Source organism: Elephantulus edwardii, unplaced genomic scaffold (genome assembly GCF_000299155.1).
Source record: "Elephantulus edwardii isolate Elephantulus edwardi_28Jun2011 unplaced genomic scaffold, EleEdw1.0 scaffold00258, whole genome shotgun sequence".
Taxonomy (NCBI): Eukaryota; Metazoa; Chordata; class Mammalia; order Macroscelidea; family Macroscelididae; genus Elephantulus; species Elephantulus edwardii.
Window position 1 is genome coordinate 3180908 of NW_006400008.1, and position 23707 is coordinate 3204614.

The 23707-nt window shown below is 36.9% G+C and overlaps 1 protein-coding gene across 1 annotated transcript in view; it reads left to right on the forward strand.

Annotated features, from left to right (window-relative positions):
* Positions 1 to 23707, forward strand: part of COL19A1 (collagen, type XIX, alpha 1) — a 669215-nt gene that overhangs the window by 193615 nt on the left and 451893 nt on the right. The window contains exon 9 of the mRNA XM_006899482.1: positions 13625 to 13678. Within this exon, the coding sequence (XP_006899544.1) occupies positions 13625 to 13678 (54 nt within the window). The remainder of the gene's footprint in view (positions 1 to 13624; positions 13679 to 23707) is intronic.

Genomic DNA, 23707 nt, shown 5'->3' on the forward strand with positions numbered 1-23707 from the left:
AAGATCCATCTAACATTAGCTACAATATCCCTAGTACCATGACACCTCATAAACCCAGCCTGATTGTAGCAAGATTAAATGCTAGGGAGTAAATCTAACTAGAAACACAAAGGCCCTGTTCAAAGAAAATGCAAAAAAACAAAAAGAGACGTGGAGAAATGGAAGAATATACCTTGTCCTTGGATAGAAAGACTCAATATTGTGAAAATGACATTTCTACCAAAGGCAATCTACAACTTCAATGCAATTCCAATACAAATACTAATTCCATTCTTCAATGAAATGGAAAAGGCAATTTCCAATTTCATCTGGAATGGAAAGAGACCTCAAATAAGCAAATCACTCCTTAAAAAGAGAAACAAGGTAGGAGACATCTCACTCTGATTTCAAACACTACTACATTCACGTGGTAGTCAAGACAGCATGGTACTGGTACAATGACATAGATGGAATGGAATTAAGAATCTGAAAATCAGCCCATCTGCATATGCTCAAATGATTTTTGACAAGAAGATAAAATCAGTTAAGTGGGAAAATGACAGCCTTTTCCACAAATGGTGTTGGCAGAATTGGAAAATTATCTGCAGACAACTCAAGCAAGACCTACACAATACACCATACACAAAAAACAACTCAAAGTGGATAAAGGACCTAGGACTAAAGCCAAGTACTGTACAGTTCATTAAAGCAAAGCTTGGAAGAACTCTAGAAGCCCCAGTCTACAACATGAACAGTCTTCCAACTGTCCTGAAAAACCTACAACCAAGAAAGGATAAAACGGGACCTTCTAAGAATCAAATCCCTATGCAAATCCAAAAACTTGTCCAACAGGGTAAAAATGGAAGCTACAGACTGGGAAAAAAAATTTGGGAATGACATGTCTGATAAGGGACTTTTATCTAGAATTTATAGAATACTCAAGTGCCCCAAGAAGATAAAGGTAAACAACATAATTGCAAAATGGCCACAGCATATGAACAGACACTTTCAAAGAAGACATTAAGATGGTGAACAAACACATGAATAATTGTTCAAAATCCCTAGCTCTAAGAGAGTTGCAAATCAAAACAATGATGAGATATTATGTCACCTCAGTAAGAATAGCAAAATTCAACAGAGCAGCAAACTACAAATGTTGGTGAAGTTGTGGAGAAACTGGAGCCCTTATTCACTCTTGGTGGGAGTGTAAAATGGTGCAACCATTCTAGAAGGCTTTATGAAGCTTTCTTAAAAGTTGAAAATAGAAATACCATTTGATGCAGCAATTGCTCTGCTGGAAATATACCCCAAAGAAATCAGAACTGCCACCCAATCAGATATATGCACACTTATGTTTATTGCTATGTTGTTAACAATAGCAAAGAGATGGAAACAATGCAAGTGCCCATCAACAAACGAATGGATAGAGAAGCTGTGGTATGTTTTCTCAAATGTGATACTATGCAGCCTTAAAAAACAAGGTATTAATGAAATATTATAAAAAATAATTGACCCTGGAGGACATTATGCTGAGTGAACTATCTCAGTCACAAAAGGACAAATATTGCATCATGCCACTGTTATAAAACAGGACTGACATGGGATTTGAGGGCAAACTAAGAAAAGAGGGTATAAATAATGTACACTGCATTGAAATAGATGAGTAATAGAACTGCTTAAAAGGAATATATGTTTAGGTATTACTTGAATGACAACAGTCCAGAATAAGGATTCCATAGTAAAGTAGACTGGGAGGAGGGGAATTGTACAATAATCAAATAATTTTTTTTCTAAGAGAAAAGTGAAGTGGGGAGATATGCAGGGAGGAAAATTTCAACAATGAATAAGCGGAAATCCAAGTTCTCTATAAGATTTCATTAAAATTTCTATTAAAATTACAAAACCCCCTCAAAACAAACAAAAAATAATCAGTTTTGTATATTATAATTTGCAATCCAGAACAGGACATAAATTAGAGATTGACAGATGGAGGCAATAAGGAAATATCTGTATGAGTGAGTTAGTGGAAAACCAATTTCTTTGTAAACTTTCATTCAAATAATAATAATAGAATACTTCAAAAACACTCCCATAATGAAAAAAACTATTATCATAAATTAAAACAAGTTTCAAGATGTCAAAGATTTCATTTCATTTCAGTTGACAATCAACACCCACAGAAACCACACTTGAGAAATCAAATGATGTATTGTACTGAAAAACTACACTGCAAAGGACCTTTATAAAATGCTAAAGAACACGAATTCCAGTTTAAAGTTTAAGGAATGACTGACTCAAGTTATGATATTTTCAGTTTATTCACATGCATGTGAAAAGGGGACAATGAATAAGAAAAACCAGAAAAGAATTCAGGCCATTTACTTGTAGTGTTGGCCAAGAATATATTATTGGTCTGTCAAAAGAATAAACAAATCTGCCTTAGTAGAAGTGTGGCCAGAGTGCTCATTAAAAAAAAAAAGGATAATGATATTTAGTATAACATACTTTGGGCATGTAATTAGGAAAGGTCAGCCCTTGAAAGATACACCATGCTATGAAAAACAGAGGGTCAGGAGAGGATTGACAGTGAAACATTAACACAGTGACAACCACAATAAGAATGGCACAAAATTGGGTTCAATTTTATTCTAATGTATGTGAGGTTGCTATGAGTCTGAGCTGACACCAAAGCTTAATAGCACGACATTGACAATTATTCTGAGTAATCATGAAAGTAAATTCTGTCCAATCTAGTCCAAAGCTCATCAATAATTTTATATCTCCTTCAAGATAAACATGGAATTCTTAACCATGGGATATCAGGGATACCTAATCTATAATAAGTAGGATGTAGTTAAGTAGGATAGTCCTACTTATTCTGTTTTGCATACTCTCTTCTCTCTAAGACTCGTTTATTCCTATTCCAAAAATCTTTGCCTTAGATTATATTTACCTGGAATATCTTTCAATATATCATTTTGCTTTCTCCTCTACACAGTATATCATTTTACTTTCTCCTCTAGATTGGTTAGGGAGCCTTGGTGGTCAAGTGGCAAGAAACTGTGCTGCATTACTGAAGGCACCTGGTTCAAGGACACTAGCTGTTCTATAGGAAAAGGATGGGCATTCTCCTTCTCTGTGATTAACTGTCTTTGAATACCTGCCAGAGGGTCAGCTATGGGTCTGTACTGACTCTATGGTACACAGTAACAACATCTACACTGGTTAGAATTTTGCTTGTCAATCACCTTAAATCAGCCAATTCTGACATTTTTATATCAAGCCAATCTCTCCCATTCCTCTTTATATTTAGGACTTTTATTGCTACCTTACATGTAACCATCCTGCTGAAGATTATCCAGAAACGACTGAAACAGCACATTGACAGAGAACTACCAGAAATACAAGCTGAGTTTAGAAAAGGTTGTGGCACTAGAGATATTATTGCCAATGTCAGATGGATATTGGCAAAAAGCAGAGAGTATCAGAAGAATGCCTATCTGTGTTTCATTGACTATGCAAAGGCATTTGACTGTGTGGATCACAATAAATTGTGGTATTATAATCTTGAGGAAAATAGGAATCCCAGAGCACTTGGTTGTGCTTATGTGAAATGTAAACTTGGACCAAGAAGCAGTACTCAGAACTGAGCAAGGAAACACTGCATCATTCAAAATCAGGAAAGGAGTGTGTCAAGGATGCATTCTGTCCACATATCTTTTCAATCTATATGCAGAACAGATCATTCAGAAAGCAGGTCTTTATGAGGAGAAGTGTAGTAGCATCAAGATCAGTTGCTACAAGCAACAAATGATGGTGAGGTTGTGGGGAAACTGGAACCCTTCCTTATTCACTGTTGGTGGAAGTATAAAATGGTGCAACCACTGTGGAAGGTGGGGTGGTGTTTTCTCAAAAAGTTGCAAATAGAGATACCATTTGACCCAGCAAATCCACTACTGGGAATATACCCCAAGGAGACCATAACTGACATCCAAGCAGATATATGCACACCCATGTTTACTGTGGCTTTGTTCACAATAGCAAGGATTTGGAAACAACCTAAATCCCCATCACCAAACGAATGGATAGAGAAGCTGCGGTATATTCACACAATGGAATACTATGCTATATTGAAAAACAAGGAACTCATGCAATATTATTCAAAATGGGTGACCCTGGAGGACATTATGCTGAGTGAAGTATCTCAGTCACAAAAGGACAAATACTGCATGGTGCCACTGTTGTAAAACAGGACTGACAGCAAGGTTGGGGGGAGACTGAGAAATATGGGATAAATAATGTATGCTGCATAGAAACAGATGAGGAAGAAAACTGTTTAAAAGGGATATGCAGTTAGGTATTTTTGTCATAACTGGAGTTCAGAGCGAAGGCTGTGCAATCCAGAGTGGAGTGGACCTGGGGGGAGGGATTAGAAAACAGTGACAGAATTGTTCTTTTACTTTTCAAAGAGGGAGGTGTACTGGGGGGAGGGGTGTGCAGAGAGAAAAGTGCAACAAGAATGAATAGAAATTCAAAGTCTCTGTAAATTTTCATTGAAGTTAATAATAAAATATGTCACAAAAATCAGTTTGTATTCTATTTTGCAGGAACATTCTTCTAAGTGGTGCAGCATTGTTCTGTCAATATGCTGTACTGAGGTAGCCTGGGATTGCTGTGATGCTGAACCTTGTGCCACTAGGGTGTCAAATGCTTTAATGGTTACTCATGGTGGACAGTGTTTGGTGGAGTTCCCAGTTTAAGACAGGTTTGGAAACAGGGGTGGCACCCACTTCCTAAACAATATGCATCTGGAAACTCCATGAACTTTGCTCAATGTAGATACTTATATAAAAGCTTCAGACCTTTTGTTTATAGGGTCACTGAGTCATGCTGGAATCGACGATAATCAACAACAAGATTAGAATGTGAGTTTTAGCTAATCCACAACAGGAACTAAAACAGTGTTGAATGAACACTGTACCTTAAGGGAACTATAAATTATCAGCAATGCAAAGGCATTGGACTGTGTGGGTCATAACAAATTATGGCTAATATTGAGAAAAAGTATAGTCTCAGAACACTTGATTGTGCTGATACAGAATCTGTACCGAGACCAAGAAGCTGTTGTCTGAACAGAGCAAGGAAACACTGCATAGTTTAAAATCAAGAAAGTTGGTCATCAGAGTTATATCCCTTCTCCATACTTATTGAGCCTGTATGCTGAGAAAATAATTCACAAATCCAGATTCTATGAAGAAGAATAAGGAGCTCTGGTGACCTAGTGGCAAGAAGCTGCCTTGCAATCCCAAAGGCATATGGTTTGGATCTACCAGCTGCTCCACAGGAGAAGGATGGGCAATCTACTCATGTGCAATTAATTCCCTCTGAAAACCTGTCAGAGTGTCAGCTCAGGGTCATTTCCAACTCAACAGTACACAACAACAACAACATGAAGAAGAATGTGACATCAGCATTGGAGGAAGGCTTGTTGACAGCCTGCCTTGTGCAGATGACACAACTTTGCTTGCTAAAAGTGAAAAGGATATGAAACGCTTCCTGCAGAATGTCAAGGACTACAACCTTCAATAGGGAGTACTGGTAGCCTATTGGCAAGAAGCTGCACTGGAATCTTGAAGGCACTTAGTTTAAATTCACCAAGTGCTCTGCGGAAGAAGGATGGGCAGTTTTCTCTCATGTGATTGAGTTACTCTGAAAGCCACTGGAGGGTCAGCTATGAGTCAATTTTTACTTTATGGTACACAACAGCACAGCCTTCAGTATGGGTTACATTTCAATATCAAGAAAATACACTTGGTTCTCACTACAGAACCAACAATCAACATTAAAACAGATGGAGAAATGATTGATGCTGTCAACGATTTCTTCTTGCTTGCATCAATAAGCAATACCCTTGATACCAGCAGTCTGGATATAAGAGACTGATTCCATTGGGCAAGTCTGCTTTTAGGAACTTCTCCAAAATGCTGATGAGCAATATCAGTTTGAAGATTAATATGTGCCTGTATCAGGTCATGGTCCTCTCAGTCAGTTTCAATATATCAGATAACTAGCGAATGAATAAGAATGAAGAAGAATTGATGCTTTTGAGTTATGTTGGAAAAGAGTACTCAATATCCCATGGACTGCCAATAGAACAAACAGATACGTCTTGGGAAAAGTTCAAACAGAGTGATCCTTGGAGGCAAAAATGATGACATTTGATCTTTCACACTTTGGACATGTAAGTAGGTGAGGCTGTTCCTTGGAAGGGGACATGTTTGGAAAGATGGAGTGTTAACAAAGGAAAGGAAGACCTTCAATGACATAGATTGACATAGTTACTTCAGAAATGGGCTATAGTGTCAGAGATCAGATGATGAGGATGGCAAAAGGTCAGCTGTTCATAAGCTCAATGTGAGCCATCCTTGACTTGATGGCACCTAACTACTATTCACACACACACACATACACTAATAACCAAATGCCTAGATGATTCTGCCAAGCAAGGCAAAAAGCCAGTACTGAAAAAAAAGTCACCCCCTGCATGAGCCAGCTGGGGCCTCAGCTCCTTCCTGAATGCAGAGGTCCCCTCTGAAGGCTGTGGCCATCCTACTTCTGTCCTGATCCCACCATCTTCCACTGGGGAAAGCAGAGGGTCCCTGTGTGCCAGGTTACTGCCACCAGGTCACCACCAGGAAGACACTCCCTGGATGCAGTACGGGTGCTTCTAGAGTGAAGCCACCCTTCTATCTGGTTTTTTGTTCAATAAAATTTCCAAGCTTCTTAAAAAAAAACAACAACACAACAAGAACTAGATTAATTCAGTCATACAAGAGTGTTATAGTATTTCCATTTTTTTTATAAAAAAGAAAGGGTTCCTGTATTTTTTGAAAATAAAATTTTTTCTTTTCATTATGATTTTATCAAAAGTATATAGAAAAGTTAGATTTTCATTCATTCATTGTTGAACATTTTTACCCTCTCTTCTTCTCTTTTCTATCCCCTAGTTAACTAATTTTGTTTTTTAAAAAATACTGATTCATTGTTGTACAATTACCTCCTTCCCTACCCCATACCCCTACCCCCAGTAGTCCTTTTTGAAATGTACCTCTTATTCTGGGCTGTTACCATATATATAATGCCTAATCACATATTCCTTTTAAATAGTTCTTTCCTTCTCTGCTCCAGTGCAGTGTTCATTATCTACCCACTCTATGCATGGTAGTTTCAGCTTGGTATCACAATTTAGTCATTGAGAAATAAGAAATATTTTTTTAAATATTCAATTTTCTTTGATGCTATCTACCATTTACTATTTACTTTTACTTACTTATTTTCCTTTGTATGTTAGGGTGCTTCATTAGTCTGATTTCCTGGGATTTTTTTTCTCTTTGTAATAAACCTGATGGTTCCCTCCCATTGTGTAAGAGATTATTAGATATATCATTGCTTAAATTTGAACTGTGATTAGTATTTCATAGAATATTACCTAATCAAACAATTCTAACCATGCCCTCTATCTGAGACTAAACTCTGTGTGGTATTACTTGAAATACTAATTCATAGTTTTGTTTTATTCAGACTCAATTATTATAATTTTCTGAATCATTTAATTATCTTTTCTTAGCAAGTATAGTTAACAACGTAATTACTTAGCAACCATATTGCATTCTCAGTTAAGATCTTTGCTAATAACCTCACCCACCTAAAAGTTGAGATTCCCTTGGAATTTTGTAAAATAGCAGTTCAATTTTAATGTTTCTGAACTTAAAGGAGAGTGGAAAGTGAGTTCTATTTGGGGAATAATTTTCTCATTTATTTTGGAATTATTATCATCCATATCCCAAATTAATTTCTGAAAAAGGGTCAGTTTTATGAAATAATTGTTTTGTTAATATTCTTTTGGCCTAGTGGCAAGAAGCTGTGCTGCAATCCTGAGGTGCGCCATTCAAATTCCACCAGCTGCTCCACAGGAGAAAGATGGGCAATCTTCTCCCTTTTGATTAACTGCCTCTGAAAACTCGCTGGAGGGTCAGTTATGGCTAGGTTCCAACTCTACAGTACACAACAACAATATTCTTTTAGTAAAAAGTCAGAGTAATTTTGTGTTTTTGTGTACTTTTGAGTCAGAATGAGTCATACATGACCTTGCAGTGAGTTTTCAGAGACACTAAATCACATGAGAGGAGATTGCCTATCTTCCTCTTGCTGGTAAATTTGAGTCATGTGAACAATGTAATACTATACTACCAGAACTTATCTGTCTGTCTATCTATCTAGCTGTCATCTAATCTTCATTGATTACTGTTCAGTGCCTCAAACCTTTTCTTTTTTTTAAATTTTATACTGATTTCTTTACAAAGTTTGAAAACATTTTTTTGATTTTTTTTTGTATATTGTTTTTCACAAAAGATCCTTCCCATTTTCTTCAACTCCTCCATCAAATTGTGTAACCCTAGAGTAACATCCCACCCCCTCACCCATCCTCACCCCTCTGCTTCCACCCTTCCCCCACCCCCCATTGGATCCTCATACTCATTCTACAGTAATGGTTTTATAGAGTATTTGTCTCTGTGGGACTGAGTTAGTTAACTCAGTATAATGCTTTCTAGTCTCTCCCAAGTTAGATAGTAATTTACAAAACCATTGCTGCATAGTATTCCATTGTGTGAATGTACCACAACTTTTCAATCCATTTGTTTGTGGTGGGACATCTGGGCAATTTCCACATTCTTGCAATGGTAAATAATGCTGATGTGAACATTAGTCTACAAGTTTCTGTTTGAGCCTCAGTTCTCATTTTCTTGGGGTATATTGCAAGCTATGGAACAGCTGGGTCATATGGAATTTCTATGTTGAGCCTTTTGAGGAAGCACCAAACTGCTTTCCAGAGTGGTTGTATCATTTTATAGTGCCACTAACAGTGTATAAGAGTTCTTATCTGGCCACATTGTCTCCAATATTTCTTACTTGCTGTCCTGTTAAACTTTGCCGCTCCTACTGGAATGAGATGGTTTCTCATTGTGGTTATGATTTCCATTTCTCTTTTTGCCAGTGATTTGGATCATTTCTTCATATGTCTGTTGGGCATTTGAATTCTCTTCCTCTGTGAAAAGTCTTTCCATGACTTTTGCCCATTTTGTCTTTGGATTATCAAACTTTTTCTTGTGGAGACCCAAGAGTATCCTGTAAACTTTCATTATGATACTCTTGTCTGACGTGGTATTTTCAAATGTTTGTTCCCAGTTGGCAAGTATTCTTTTCACACTGTGGGAAAGTTTTTCACGCACACAGGGACTTAATCTTTAGACGGTCCCATGCATCGATTTTATCCTCTTCAGATTGTACATTTCTGCCTGTATTTGTCAGTCTCTTTATACCATAGTCTAGGCTTTCTAAGCTTGATCCCAGTTTGTCTCTAATGAACAGTATGGTTTTGCAAGTCTCTGATCCACATTGAGGTGATTGTTGTGTATGTGAGATGTGGATCCACTTTCAGCTTTTGGCAGGTAGCAGTCCAGTTTAAACCTGTTCTTGAGATAGTTTTTAATTCAAGTAGGATGGACTTAGGGTCATATTTTACTTCTTGTGGATTTAAGTTTCTTTGGCTTCAATTTGAACTTGCACATGTACAGTTTATGATCTGTTCCAACGTCAGCACCTGGCCTGGTTTTCAAAACTGATATTGTGCTTCTTCAATGATTTTTTTCACAGATGTAATCAATCTAATTCCTGTGTAGTCCATCAGATGAAGTCCATCGGTATAGTGTTCATTTGTATTTTTTATAATCATTGATTGTATGAAATTCTATCATTCTATCTCCAGTATCATTTCTGTCACCAAGCCATATTTTCTAACCACAAATCTTTCTTCCTTGTTCCCAATGTTTGCATTCCAGATGACAATTATTATTAGTGAATCTTGGTTGAAAATTTAATCTATTTCAAACTGCAAAAGCCAGTAGAAATCTATTTCCTTCTCTTTGGCTTTAGTTGTTGGTGCTATATTTGAATGTCATTGGTATCAACAGGTTTTCCTTTTAAGTGTATAAATAGCATCCTTTCACTCACAAAAGTAGGATGGATGTAGAAGTGGTCTTTTGAACTATGAATTCAATTCCATTTTTTCCCCTTCACTTATTTCTCCCAGCATAGTAGATCATATGATTGTCTTATTTAAACTTGCCCATTTCAATCCATTTCAGCTTATCAATATTTATGAAAAGCAATAATGTCAGTCTGGAGATAAAGGTACTCCTGATCCAGGCCATGTGGTCTTCACAATTACTTGCTATGTAACAGGGAGCTGGACAATGATTAAAGATTATAGAAGAATTGATGCCTTTGACCTGTGATCCTGGAGAAGAGTAGTGACATACCATTGACTACCAAGAGAACAAACAGGTCTGTCTTGGAGAGGGTAAAACCAACTGCTCCTTGGAGGCAAGGATTCTGAAGCTCCATCCTACATATTTTGGGCATATTTCCAGAAAGGACCAGTCCTTGGAGAAGAACATGATGCTTGGATGGATGGAGGGACTATGGAAAAGAGGAAGACCCTGGATGCAGCTGATTGACTGATAAGGGTAAATGTATCAGAGACAATGAGATTGGCTCATGATAGCTAGGGTTCAAAGCTATTGTACTTAGGGTTGCTATGAGCCACATGTGACTTGATGACACATAACAACAACAACAACATTCAGGTATTTTTAACAATGTCCAATTTTCTATATTCATATTGTATACATTCCACATTCTAATTTTTGCTGATATCAGCTGGATCTTGGTTGAAAGCAGAGCATACCAGCAAGATGTCTATTTTTGTTTTATCAATTATGTAAACACATTTGACTCTGTGGATCACTGTAAATTGTGACTAACAATAAGAAGAACGAGAAACCCAGAACATTTGACTTTGCTCATGTGAAACCTATACCAAGACCAGGAAGATGTTGTTCAAACAGAGCAAGGGAACAGTGTATGATTCAAAATTAAGAAAGAAATGTGACAGGGGTAGATACTTTCTCCTTAAATTGTGGTCAACAAGATTACCATTCTAAGGAAAACTAATCTTGAAGATTATGGATATACACTTTGGTTTAAATTATGCTCTCACCAACCAAGAGGTGAATGATTTGAAACAATATATTTAGCCTTTTTTATTCTAGCAAATGGAAAGAGCACTGCCTTTCACACGGGAATTTTGAAGGATCAAATGAAATAATGTAAATCAAGTAACTCAAGCTTAGCATTAAGTGCCTATAATATGCTAAGCACTTGATAAATGGCAACCTTTCAATAATCAGTAGTCATAGGCTTTTCTTATGTTTCCTAGTACTGCATGGACAGCTCAGGATGGTAAAAAAACTGATTATTGAGTACATAGTGCCTGAAAGGAATAGAGACTATACTTATTTTTTATTCAAGCAGTACTGATAGAATAATGTTATTGACTCTGACTCTAGTGACCTTATGAACAATGCCTCTGAACTTTGTGCTGTCTTGAGGCAACTTCACCACCTTTGACACACATGACCCCATTGCCACAGTCACTGTGTCAATCCATCTTATCCAGGGTCTTCCACTCTTGTGCTGAACCTCCATTTTCCCAGGCATGATGTCTTTCCCCAAGGACTGGTCCTTTATGGAAACATGATCAAAATATGTGAGATGGAGCTTGTAAATCTTTGCCTTCAAGGAGTAATATGATTTCACCCTCCCCAGACAGACATGTTTGATCTCTTGGTAGTCTATGGTATATTCAATACTCTTCTCCAGAATCACAATTCAAAGGCATCTATTCTTCTGTAGTACTTAGTCATTTTCTAGCTTTCAGATGCAGCTGTGGGTTTGTTTACTATGTTGCACCAAGAAATCTGGAGGACAACTACCTGGCCAACTGCCTGGAAGAGTTCTATTTTATTCCCATTTCCAAAAATGATTATCCGAACGAATGTGAACATTATGAAACAATATCACTAATATCACATGCAAGCATAATCTTGCTGATATTATCCAAAACCAACTGCATCAGTATATTGGCAGAGAACTACCAGAGATACAGCTGGGTTTCCAAGAGGCCATGACACTAGAGATATCATTGCTGATGTCAGATTGATCTTGGATGAAAGCAGAGAGTACCAGAAGGATATCTATTTGTGTTTTATTAACTATACAAACACATTTGACTGTGTGGATCACAAAAAAGTATGATGAACATTGAGAAGAATGAGAATCCCAGAATACTTGATTGTGTTCATGCAAAACCTATACTTAGGCCAGGAAGCTGTTGTCCAAACACAGCAAGGAAGAAGTATGTGGTTCCACATCAAGAAAGGAATGCATCAGCGATATATCCTTTCTCCACACCTTTTCAATCTATAAACTGAGCAGATAATTTAGGTGGCTGAAATTTATGAAAAAGAAAGTGGCATCAGGATTGGAGGAAGACTAATGAACAACTTGTATTATGCAGTTGACACACCTCACTGGCTGAAATAGAAGAAAACTTGAAGTGCTTTTTGCAGAATGTTAATGGTTGCAACCTCCAATGTGGATTGCATCTCAATATGAATCAAACAAAGATCCTCACCACTGGGCCAATAGGCAGTATCATTATAGATGAGAAAGACTGAGGTTGTTAATGATTTCATCTTGCTTGGATCCTCAATCATTCAAACATTTTTGGTTTGTACCAGCAGTCAGGAAATTAAAAGATGAGTTGTTTTAGGCAAGTCTGATGTCAGTGACCTCTCCAGTGTTGAAGAGCAACAATATCCACCTATAGACTAAGATGCACCTTTCTAGATTATGATCTTTTCAATTACTTGTTATGCATCTGAGAGCTGGAAAATGACTAAGGATGACAGAGCAAGTATCAGTGTGTTTGAGTTATAATGCTGGAGAAAAATATTGAACTGATAAGAGAACGAATAAGTCTGCAAGAGAAGGATTGACAGTCTCCTCCCATGCCATTCACTGCCTCTGAAAACCCACAGGAGGGTCAGCTGTGGGTTGGTTCTGACTTGACAACACACATCAACAACCAGCTAACATTAGTTTTAGAGAAATTAATTTAAAAATTATATCATTTACTGTTATTTCACAGATTTTATATTAGGCTGAGTTTGTGATAGAGCCATCTGTCAGGATAGCCATAGATCACGTCATAAGGAGATTTTTTTTTTCACTCTTACTCTGAAGTTTAAGTGGAAAAGCAGGAAGGCTTGGTTGGATTAATGCAGCTTTGGCTGTTTACCTTGAGGACATAATTGAAGTTCAGTCATACTAAATGCAACTATAGTTACCTTTGAACTAATTTAAGTTCTTCTTTCCTGTTATTTTTTAATTTTTTATTGTGTCATTAAATTAATTGCTTATGTTGGATGAACATGAAAGAAATCACTAAGTTAAATGAAGATTGTCTAATTCTAAATAACACTTTGATGTTTATGGGCTGATGAATGAATCTAATATTCAGAAGTATAGTTTAATGGCTTTTGAGGATGCCTGGGAACTTGAGTTATAAATATCGGTGTAAGCCAAAGCAGCTCATCTGTAAATGGAAGATGTTCTTTGATGATCATATTAGTGGTTGGTGCATCTAAAAAAGGGTCTCCTAATGATTATTTCTACATTTTAGGGTGCAGTTGGTCCTAAAGGTGAATTTGGTGCTCCTGGAGTTCCTGGGGAAAAGGTATGTTTGTGGATATTTATAAATTGCATCAGATAGAGAAAATACAGAAGTCTGATAGTTCTAGGGTCAGCAAGTTGGCCTTCAAGCCTTTTCCATTCACTGTATGTTTTATAAATGAAGTTGTCTGAGAACACAGTCACAATTATTTTTCTACAGTGCTTTTAAACTGCAGTGTCAGGATTAAGTGGTTATAATAGAGAGTGCATAACCTGCAAAACCTAAAACTTTCACTATTTTGCAGCAAAACTTGCCCAACTCTGCTACAGAATATTAACCATTATTCTGTTAAGAGCCCCAGTCTCCTAATGTCATTATTTTATGTACAATAAAGTATCTTAATATGTATTATATTATAGATGTAAATTAAGTGAAAGATATACCTTATAGTACCCATTATGACTTGAATTGTGTTCCCCAAAATGTGTGTGCATAATGAAATAATGTAGAAGGTGTGTGTAATGGTACTTCATGATTTGCTAAACTATCAGAAGACAAAGGTTCTCATTACTGGACCTATTGGCAGCACCATGAGAGATGGGGAAGAGATTGAAATTGTTAACAATTTCAGCTTGTTTGGTTCCACTATCAATACTTTTGGCACCAGCAAAGGGAAATCAGCTGAAGAGTGATGATGTCAGTCTACAGACTAAGGGATGCCTGATCCAGGCAATGATCTTTGCAATTACTTGCTATGTATCAGAGAGCTGGATGATGACTGGTGACAGATGAAGAATTGATACCTTTGAGTTGTGGTGCTGGAGAAAAGTATTGAACATGGCCTGCCAAGAGAACAATTAAGTTTGTCCTGGAGAAGGTAAAACCAAGTTACGCCTTGGAGGCAAGCATTTTGAAACTATATCTGATATACTTTGGGCATGTTTCCAGGTGGGACCTGTCCTTGGAGGAGGACATCAGTTTGGAAGGGTAGAGGAGCAGTGCAGGAGAGGAAAACCCAGGACGTAATGAATTGACTCAGTAACTAGGGTAATGGGAATAAGTGTAACAAAGATTGGCAGATAGTGCAAGGTTCATAGCTATTGTGCATAAGGTCTCTATGAGTTCCATTTGATTTGATGACACATAACACCAACAACATAGTTGTAAAGGAATTAAGAATGGGAAGCAATATCCTTATTGCTAAAAGGATTAAGGTTGCAATATAATACCGACTCCATTGTAAGGAGAATTTCCCTGGGATATGTTCTGTAACACCTTTTATCTTACAAGAGATAAAAGGAGAGGAAAGTGACTAGAGAGAAGGGAATCACCAAGAAAGAAAAGCTTGGAATGGATCTTGCCCTCTGGACTCAGGTCCTGTGCTGTGACATTCCTGAAACCAGAAGACGCACAGTAAGAAAGTCTTCCGCTGTCGCTAGAACCTTGTATTTGGGCATCTATCCTCATAAACTGTAAGAGAATATTTTTGCTGTTCTTGTTAAAACCGTTCGCTTGTAACATCCCCATCAGAGCAGCAGCACTACACAGCAAAGACTTTCATATCAGATATAGTAAAGTATGAGAAAAATGTCTTAATATAGCAATAACGTATGTAACGGTGGTATTTGGCTCCTAAACTAGTTTCTTTTTATCTGTAATATCCTAAAGAAAGCACTGATGATCTAGTGGTAAGGAGTTGCACTGCCAGCCCATGGACATACAGTTCAAAACCACTAGCTGCTCCAAGGGTGAAAGATGAGCAATTCTCCTACGAGGCAATTTGTTGTTGTTTTTAACCATCGAGTCGGAACTGACTCATAACTGACCCACCAGTGAGTTTTCAGAGACAGTAAATTGCACAGGAGGAGATTGTCTGCAGAGCAGCTGGTTGCTATGAACTGTGTGTTTTTGATATTGCAGCACAGTTTTTTACCATTAGGTCATCAGATCAGATGTCTCTGAAAACCCACTGGAGGGTCAGCTATTATTTGACTCTGACTTGATATTACCTAACAACAATATCCTAAAAGATGATCTTAAAGTAGTGAATTTACTCACAAGAGGTTATGCTACAGTTTACCTTCTTGTACAGGTTCTATGTTTATAGAAATTTAATAAGTATTGTATTTTTAAATGAAAATGCAATTATTTTTAATTTTTTACTGTGTTTATTAATACTAATAACTTAAATTCCTGCATTATTAAAACTTTCACATGTCGATACTAAGAATTTTTCCCCACACTATAAATTACAGCAGAAATTTCTGTAGCTATCTTGGCATTAATAATTAACATCTGACTCCACTGTGTATCATCTAGAAAGCTATGACCCTTATGGTTTTGATTTTTTAATTTTAGAAACTAGTATAATAGTGCACATTCTTCACTCCTATAGAAGTTTTACTATTGGACTAAAAATCTAACAAATTTATTGAAGATCTTGCTCCAAATTAATTTTTATTTGGGCTTTTATGTTTCTTCTTGTTTGTATTGGTTAATGGTATTAGATGATAAGCTCTTAATTATTATGAAAGAATTTATTATTTAAGAATATTCTTTCTCCCTATAGAATAGTACTCCTTCATCTAAATCCTAATGAGATGACCTAATCCATCCTTGCTTGAAATACTCATTCTACCAACATTATCCAAAAAGATATAACATTTTCATTGTTTAGGTTCTGTCATTAGAATTTCTTATTTTTTTTTCTTTATACTAGTTTACTCCCAAAATTCATATACATTGCTGCTTTTCACACCAGATATTTCCCATTTCAAATTGTGTGATTCTATAATTATTCTCACCCCTGGACTTGCATACACATCTTACTAGTTATCTATTTCTACAATAATGGCCTTTCTTACACAGTATTTGTCCTTATGGGACCAAGATAGTTCACTTAGCATAATGCTCTCCAGTCCCTCCCAAATTGGGTAGTGATTTACAAAATCATTTTCCTGTGTGCTGCAGAGTATTCCATGTGTGAACATACAATAATTTCTTAATCCATTCCATTGTGGTTGAACATTTGGTCTCTTTCCATGTTCTTGTGAGGGTGAATAATGCTGCTATGAGAATTGATATATGTCTCCATTATTGCTTCAGTTCTCATTTTCTTAGGATATATTCCAAGCAGTGGAATAGCTTGATCATATGGAATGTCTGTGCTCAACTTTCTGAGGAAATACCAAATTGCTTTCCAGATTGATTGTACCATTTTACACCAACAGTGTATAAGAGTTCCTATCTCGCCACATCCTCTCCAACATTTATTACGTGCTGTCTCTTTAAACTTTGCTAGTGCTACTGAAGCAGGATGGTACCTCGTTTTAGTTTTTATTTGCATCTCTCTTATTTCTAGTGATATTGAGCATTTTTTTTCATGTGTCTGTTGGCCATCCATTTATCTTTCTCTGTGAAAATTCTTCCCATGTCTTTTTTTAACATGTGTCATGGTTTGATCTGTAGCCTCCAAAAACAGATATTGATTGGCTAAATGGCAGGTCCATTGTTCCTAAAAAAAAGAATATAAACAGAATGTGTTCTATGCAAAACTCATTGCTGTGGAATCAAAACCAACTCATAGCTGACCCTCCAGCAGATTTTGTCCCATAGAGTCCTTGATGGGTCTGAATGGCCAGAGAAGGACTGCCTTTGAATTAGCAGTGCAACTTCCTACAGACCATGCCCTCAGAACTCCCTGTACTCAATATAAAGACTAGAAAAAAGTAATCAGTAGGGTATAAATTACACACAAAGATCATGACAACAAGATAACAAACATTTAGGAAGTTAAGTTTGTGAGTCAAGACATTTTCTAGGGAAAAAATGTTTCCTAAGACAAGAGTATATTTGGGAAATTCAGAGAAACTAAATTAAGATGTATTACAGATGCAAACACTGCTCAGAGACAAAGATTGTTTCTTTCCCTAGAAACTGAATTGTGTCACTCATTGCCAGTGATAGGGAACCAACTTATTGCTAATCCTCAGTTGTTTTTTTGAGGCTAAACATTGCACTGAGAGATGCCCATATTTCTCCCTCAGTTTCTGGTGGTTTGAACTACCAGAGAGAGGGGGTGGCCTTATAAAGTATTCTATCAGAGCTCCCTGTATACCATTGAAAGTAAAAAGTTAAATTACTATAAAGAAGTGAACCAGATAAGGAACTTGGGCCAAGTAATTTTGAACTTCAGTTATTGAGACATATTTGGTAAAAAGGGCTATGAGTCTTGCAAAATCGGTATCAGTGATTGGTATCAGGTAGTATCACTCTCTTTGTGAAAAATACTGTCTCCAAGTAACTTAAAAAGCTGATGTGATAAATGAGAAGTATTTATAATGTCCTAGTTATATCTCTTATGCGTCATGAAATTATTTTCTTCAGATCTAATATACTTGAACTGCTCTTAACACATCTCATCACTGGTCTGGGCAGCTTTCAAGTGGTGCTGCACTTGATATCAGTTATGCTTGGCCTTAGTTCTAAGTTTAATTGGTGTTCAGTGACTCATAATAGCCTCCCAGTATCCATAGAAACACTGAACCTTTGACAATATCCTTTCTTTAAGGACTTATACAGTCGTGATGGTGTCAGGTTTACTTCTAACTCAACACTTCAATTCCACTAAAACACAACATTTATTTGTTAGAGAAGTACAAGTCTTTTGAGTTAAAAAGTGTTTGACTTACTTTTTGTAATCTGTTACTATTTAAAAATATATTCACATATCTATTACTCTAATGAATATAGTAAGATGTAAGAATTCATGGTTAACTATGTGATGGCACAGTTAATAAAGAATTATTTTACACTAATGAATAAATTCTGTGAAGAGCAATAGTGTCTCTTTGGAGACTAAGGTGTGTCTGATACAGGCCATGGTCTTTGCTATCACTTGTTATGCATCAGAGTTGGACAATGACTAAGGAGAATTTATGCCTTTGAGCTGTGGGGCTGGAGAAGAGTATTGAGGGTACCATGGACTGCTAGGAAAACAAACAGATTCATCCTGGAAAGGGTCAAACCGGGCTGCTCCTTGGAGGCAAGGATTCTAAGGCTCTGTCTAACATACTTTAGACATGTTGCAAGAAGGGACAGGTCCTTGGAGAGGGACATTATGCTTGGTAGGGTGGAGGGACAGCACAGAAGGGGAAGGCCCCCTATGAGGTGGATTGATTCAGTGATTGGGATAATCGGGATGGGTGTATTGGAAGTGGTGCAATTGGCACAGGACAGAGCAGAGTTTAAGGATGTTGTATATAGGGTTGCTATGAGTCGCAAGCGACTAGATGGCACATAACAACAATAACAACAATGAATAAATAATGTATTTTTGGCAAGGCCTTTGTCTCCACTTTGGAGACTGGGTGATGCAGCTGGACTTTGTAAGATGAGCACTTTCGTTGAGGGTCATGTGGAATGTTTGCTTTTTGATTTATTATTGTTACATTTTGGAAGAACATTCTTCTATGTCATACGACACTCTTCTGTTAATTTGCTCTACTGTGGTAATCTGGGTTTGCTGTGATGTTGAACCTGTGCCATTGGGGTGTCAAATGCTATAATGGTTGCCCATGGTGGATAATACTTGGCAGATCTCCCAGTTTAAAACAGGTTTGGAAGCAGGAGTGGCATCCACTTCCTAAACCACATGCATCTGGAAACTCTATGAACTTCAAGAAATGATGATAGCCTTCAGGTCTTTTGTTCATAGAGTCCCTATGAGTCATGCTCAACTTGACAGCTGTCAACAGCAACACAACAACAGCTAATACACTTGAGAGAAGGATGGGTAATCCCCTTCTGTGTGATTAACTGCTTCTGAAAACCCTCTATGTGTCAGTTGCAACTCTGCAGGATACAACAGCAACAATAAAGAATAAATACAAAATTTTAAATATATTTTTAAATTGCAGACATTTGAAATTATAACTATAAAGATAAGCACTTAAGTTCAGGGTAAAATCCTTCAATTAGGAATTTTTTGTTGTTTTTGTTTCATTCATCAAGATATTGAGCACTTTTAAAAAATTATTGGTTTGCATACAATGATTTAATTCATGTACATTGTATTTCATTCATGTATATTGTGTTTTATATAATCTTTTATTTATATTGTGTTGCATACATTCTTATACATTGTGTTTTATATAATTACTATTGATCTGTGCCTATTATTACCTCATCATTTTGAGTCTGCATTGAATTTTCCTCTTCCTTCACCTCCAACCTGCCTACTAAACTGCCGTCCTATTGATTTCAACCCTTCCCCTTTTTTTCACCCCCTTATCCTTTCCCCCTTTACCTTTTGGACATTTATACACATCTTACTAGTTATCCTTTTATTTTGACAATAATGGTCTTATGTAGTTTTTGTCCTTATGAGACTAAATTAGTTTTCTCAGCATAATACTCTTTTTTTAGACTTTTTTTTTAGACTCTTTTGTGTTATACAGTATTTCACAAAGTCATCTTTCCTTAGTACTGCATAGTGTTCCATTATATGAATATACCACAATTTCTCAGTCCATTTGTTTGTTGATGGACATTTGTGCTGTCACCATTTTCCTGTTATTGTGAATAACACTGCTATAAACATAGGTGTACATAACTCCATTTGTGTTTCAGCACTGATTTCATTGATATATATTCCTAGCAGTGGAATAGCTGTGCCATATTGGATTTCTATATTCCGCTTTTGGAGGAAACACCTTGTTTGACTTTTCTTAGTAAATTTCCTAGGAAAAATTATTGGATTCTAGAATGCATCCTCAGAACTCTGTCTTCTCTATTTGTCTTCATGTGATTCCTATCTTCCAGGTTTACTCATACAGTACCGTGAGCTTAACTTCGATTCTGCTTCTTAGCTCTTGCTATCTTTTATTATTACTATTAATTATTATTATTATTATTTTATAAATTATTAAGAGATCTTTTAAAAATATAAATATAAATATAAAAATGTTTTCTTATATAAGTAAAGAACATATGCAAAGTGTAATTATAGATGATTTAAATATCAAATAGTCTCAAATGGCATTTTCTAATGTGTAAAATTTAAGCTACAAAATTACGTATATTGATGGAATGAAGCAAATTCTGAGCAGTGTTGAACAGAATATGTATTATCTGCACTTCACATTAGTTCCAATATGAGACTGTAATAAATATTTAGCACGTAAATACAATTATTCTAAAGGCACACCTACATTTGAAAGCTTGGCTAGATGATAGAAGTAAATTTTTTCAGTATGTGCTCTGAATAAAGAATTGGTTTACTGACGTGGTCCTTTTTTTCCCTTCCTTTTCTGAAACCCACATGAAAAACAATATAGTAAACAACAGTAGTTTATGAAATCAATTCATGGATTATAGAGTCATGAAGACTTTAAGGATGAAGAACAATAGCACTTTATTATATTCTTTTGTAATTATAATACTTATCACACAGACATGCACTAGGCATTCTTACCCTGATGTATGCAACCTTAGTGTAATTTTTTTTTCTTCTTCTGGAGGATGTGGTGGTGAGAATGGAATAAATAATAGAGTTTAAATTAAGTTAAACCCAATATTCTGTCTACTGATTTGCTAATAATTTATCCTACAATACTCTTTCCCCCACTGAAAACAGTATTGTTAAATTAATTTTCATTCAAATAGGGAGCTCTTGTGGCAAAGTCTGTAGGAGGTTGTACTGCTGCCCTAAATGTGCCCCCTCACTAGTGGTTCCAGCTTGCAGCTTACTCTTTGAGAGAAAGATGTCCAATCTCTCCTTCTGTAATTTATAGCCCTGGAAAGCCCACTAGAGGGTCAGCTATGAGTAAGTTCCAACTTGACAGTAATAAGTGAGTTGTCATACAGTAAGCAAGCATTATATGGTGGTCAGCATTATGCAGTACAAATATTAATTACTTAATTAATCAGTTGCACTGACTGGGTTGAATTCTAGCTCACAGCCTTACTACCTATGTGCTTTGTGCATATCTCTGACACTTAGTTTTTCCTTGTGTAAAATGAGAATTATGTACATACTTCTAACTTTCTATTAAGAATGAAATAAGATTGTTTATGGAAATACCAGGAAAGTTATTTATTTATGTTGTTGTTATGTGCCATTGAGTCACCTATGACTCATAGCGACCCTGTGTATAACAGCCCTAAATGCTGCTTTATCCTGTGCCAATTTTATTGTCTCTGACATACTTCCCCCATTACCCTAGTCACTGAATCAATCCATTTCATTGAGGGTCTTCCTCTCTTGTGCTGTCCCTTCACCATCCCAAGCATGACATCCCTCTCCAAGTGGTCCCATGTTGCTATGCACTGGACACAGTATGCTATTGCAACATGTCCAAAGTATGTCAGACGAAGCTTCAGAATCCTTGCCTCCAGGGAGCACCCTTGTCCCGTCCTCTCATATGAACTTGTTTGTTCTCTTAGCAGTTCATGGTCTATTCAATACTCTTCTCCAGCACCATAGCTCAAAGGCATCAATTATCCTTCTATCATCTCGAGTCATTGTCCAGCTTTCCAGTGCATAGCAAATAATTGCAAAGACTATGGCCTGTATCAGGCTCACCTTAGTCTCCAGACTGACATCATTGCTCTTCAATACTTTGCAGACTTCTCTGACAGCAGACTTTCCCATCACAATCCATCTTTTTATTTCCTGGCTGCTGATACCAAGAGTGTTCATTACAGAGGCAAGCAAACTAAAGCTACTAACAATCTCAATCTCTTCACCATCCTATCATGATGCTTGCAATTGGCCCAGTGGTGAGAATCTTTGTTTTCTTGATGTTGAGCTTCAATTCATACTGAAGGCTACAGTCCTTGACCTTCTGCAGCAAGTGTTTCAGATTCTGCTCAGTTTCAGCAAGCAGGGTGTGTCATCTGCATAACGCGGATTGTTGATAGATCTTCCACCAATCCTGATGCCATATTTCTCCTCATAGAGCTCAGCTTCCTGGATAAGCTGTTCCTCATGTAGATTGAAAAGATATGGAGATAGGACACATCCTTGGCATACATCCTTCCCAATTTTGAACAGTGCAGTGTTTCCTTACTCTGTTCTGATGACTGCCTCTCGGTCCAAGTATAGGCTTCGCATAAGCACAATCAAGTATTCTGGGATTCCCATTCTTCTCAGAGTCAGTCACAGTTTGTTGTGATCCACAGAGTCAAATGTCTTTGCACATTCATTGAAACACAGATAGATATTCCTCTGGTATTCTTTACTTTCAGCCAAAATCCATCTGACATTAGCTATAATATCCCTAGTTCTATGGCCTATTCTAAAACCCGCCTGCATTTCAGGCAGTTCCAGTCATTTTTGGATAATCTTGAGCAGAATCTTGCTTGCATGTGATATCAATGATATTGTTCAGTAATGCCCCCACTCTGTGAAGTTATTACTCTTTGGAATGGGAACAGATTTCTTCTAGTTAGTTGACCAGATAGTTGTCCTCCAGATTTCTTGGCACGACTTGGTGAGCACATCCAGAGCATATCCAATGTCAATTGGTATTCCATCAATCCCTGGGGCCTTGGTTTTTGCTAATTCTTTCAGAGCAGCTTGAATTTCTTCCTTTATCACCACAGGCTTTTGTTCATCCATTGTGTCATTAAATTTTTCTGTGTCTGACAATTCCTTTTTGTATAACAATTCTGTCTACTCTTTCCATCTTCATTTAATGTTTCCTGGATCATTTAATATTCTTCTCAAAGCATCTTTAAGTATTGAAACTCAAGGTTTGAATTTGTTCTTCAATTCCCTCAGCTTAAGAAGTGCTCATAGTATATATTAAGGACAATGAATAAGAGTGATAGACAAAAAATAAATGCCTTTGAATTGTGAAATTTAAGGAGTTTTGAATGTACATGGACTTATAGAGAACAAACAGATTTGTCTTAGAGATGGTGAAAGAGAGTTTCTCCTTAGAAGCAAGAATTTGCCGGCGCTGACTGAAAATCGCCTGTGACTTCATCCATAGCCACTGGTGAGAGTCAGCGCCCAGAGCCATCAGGGGCTTTAAGCTCGTTGCCCACTGCTGTGGTGTGGACAGCTGAAACCCAGGCCCCGACAGG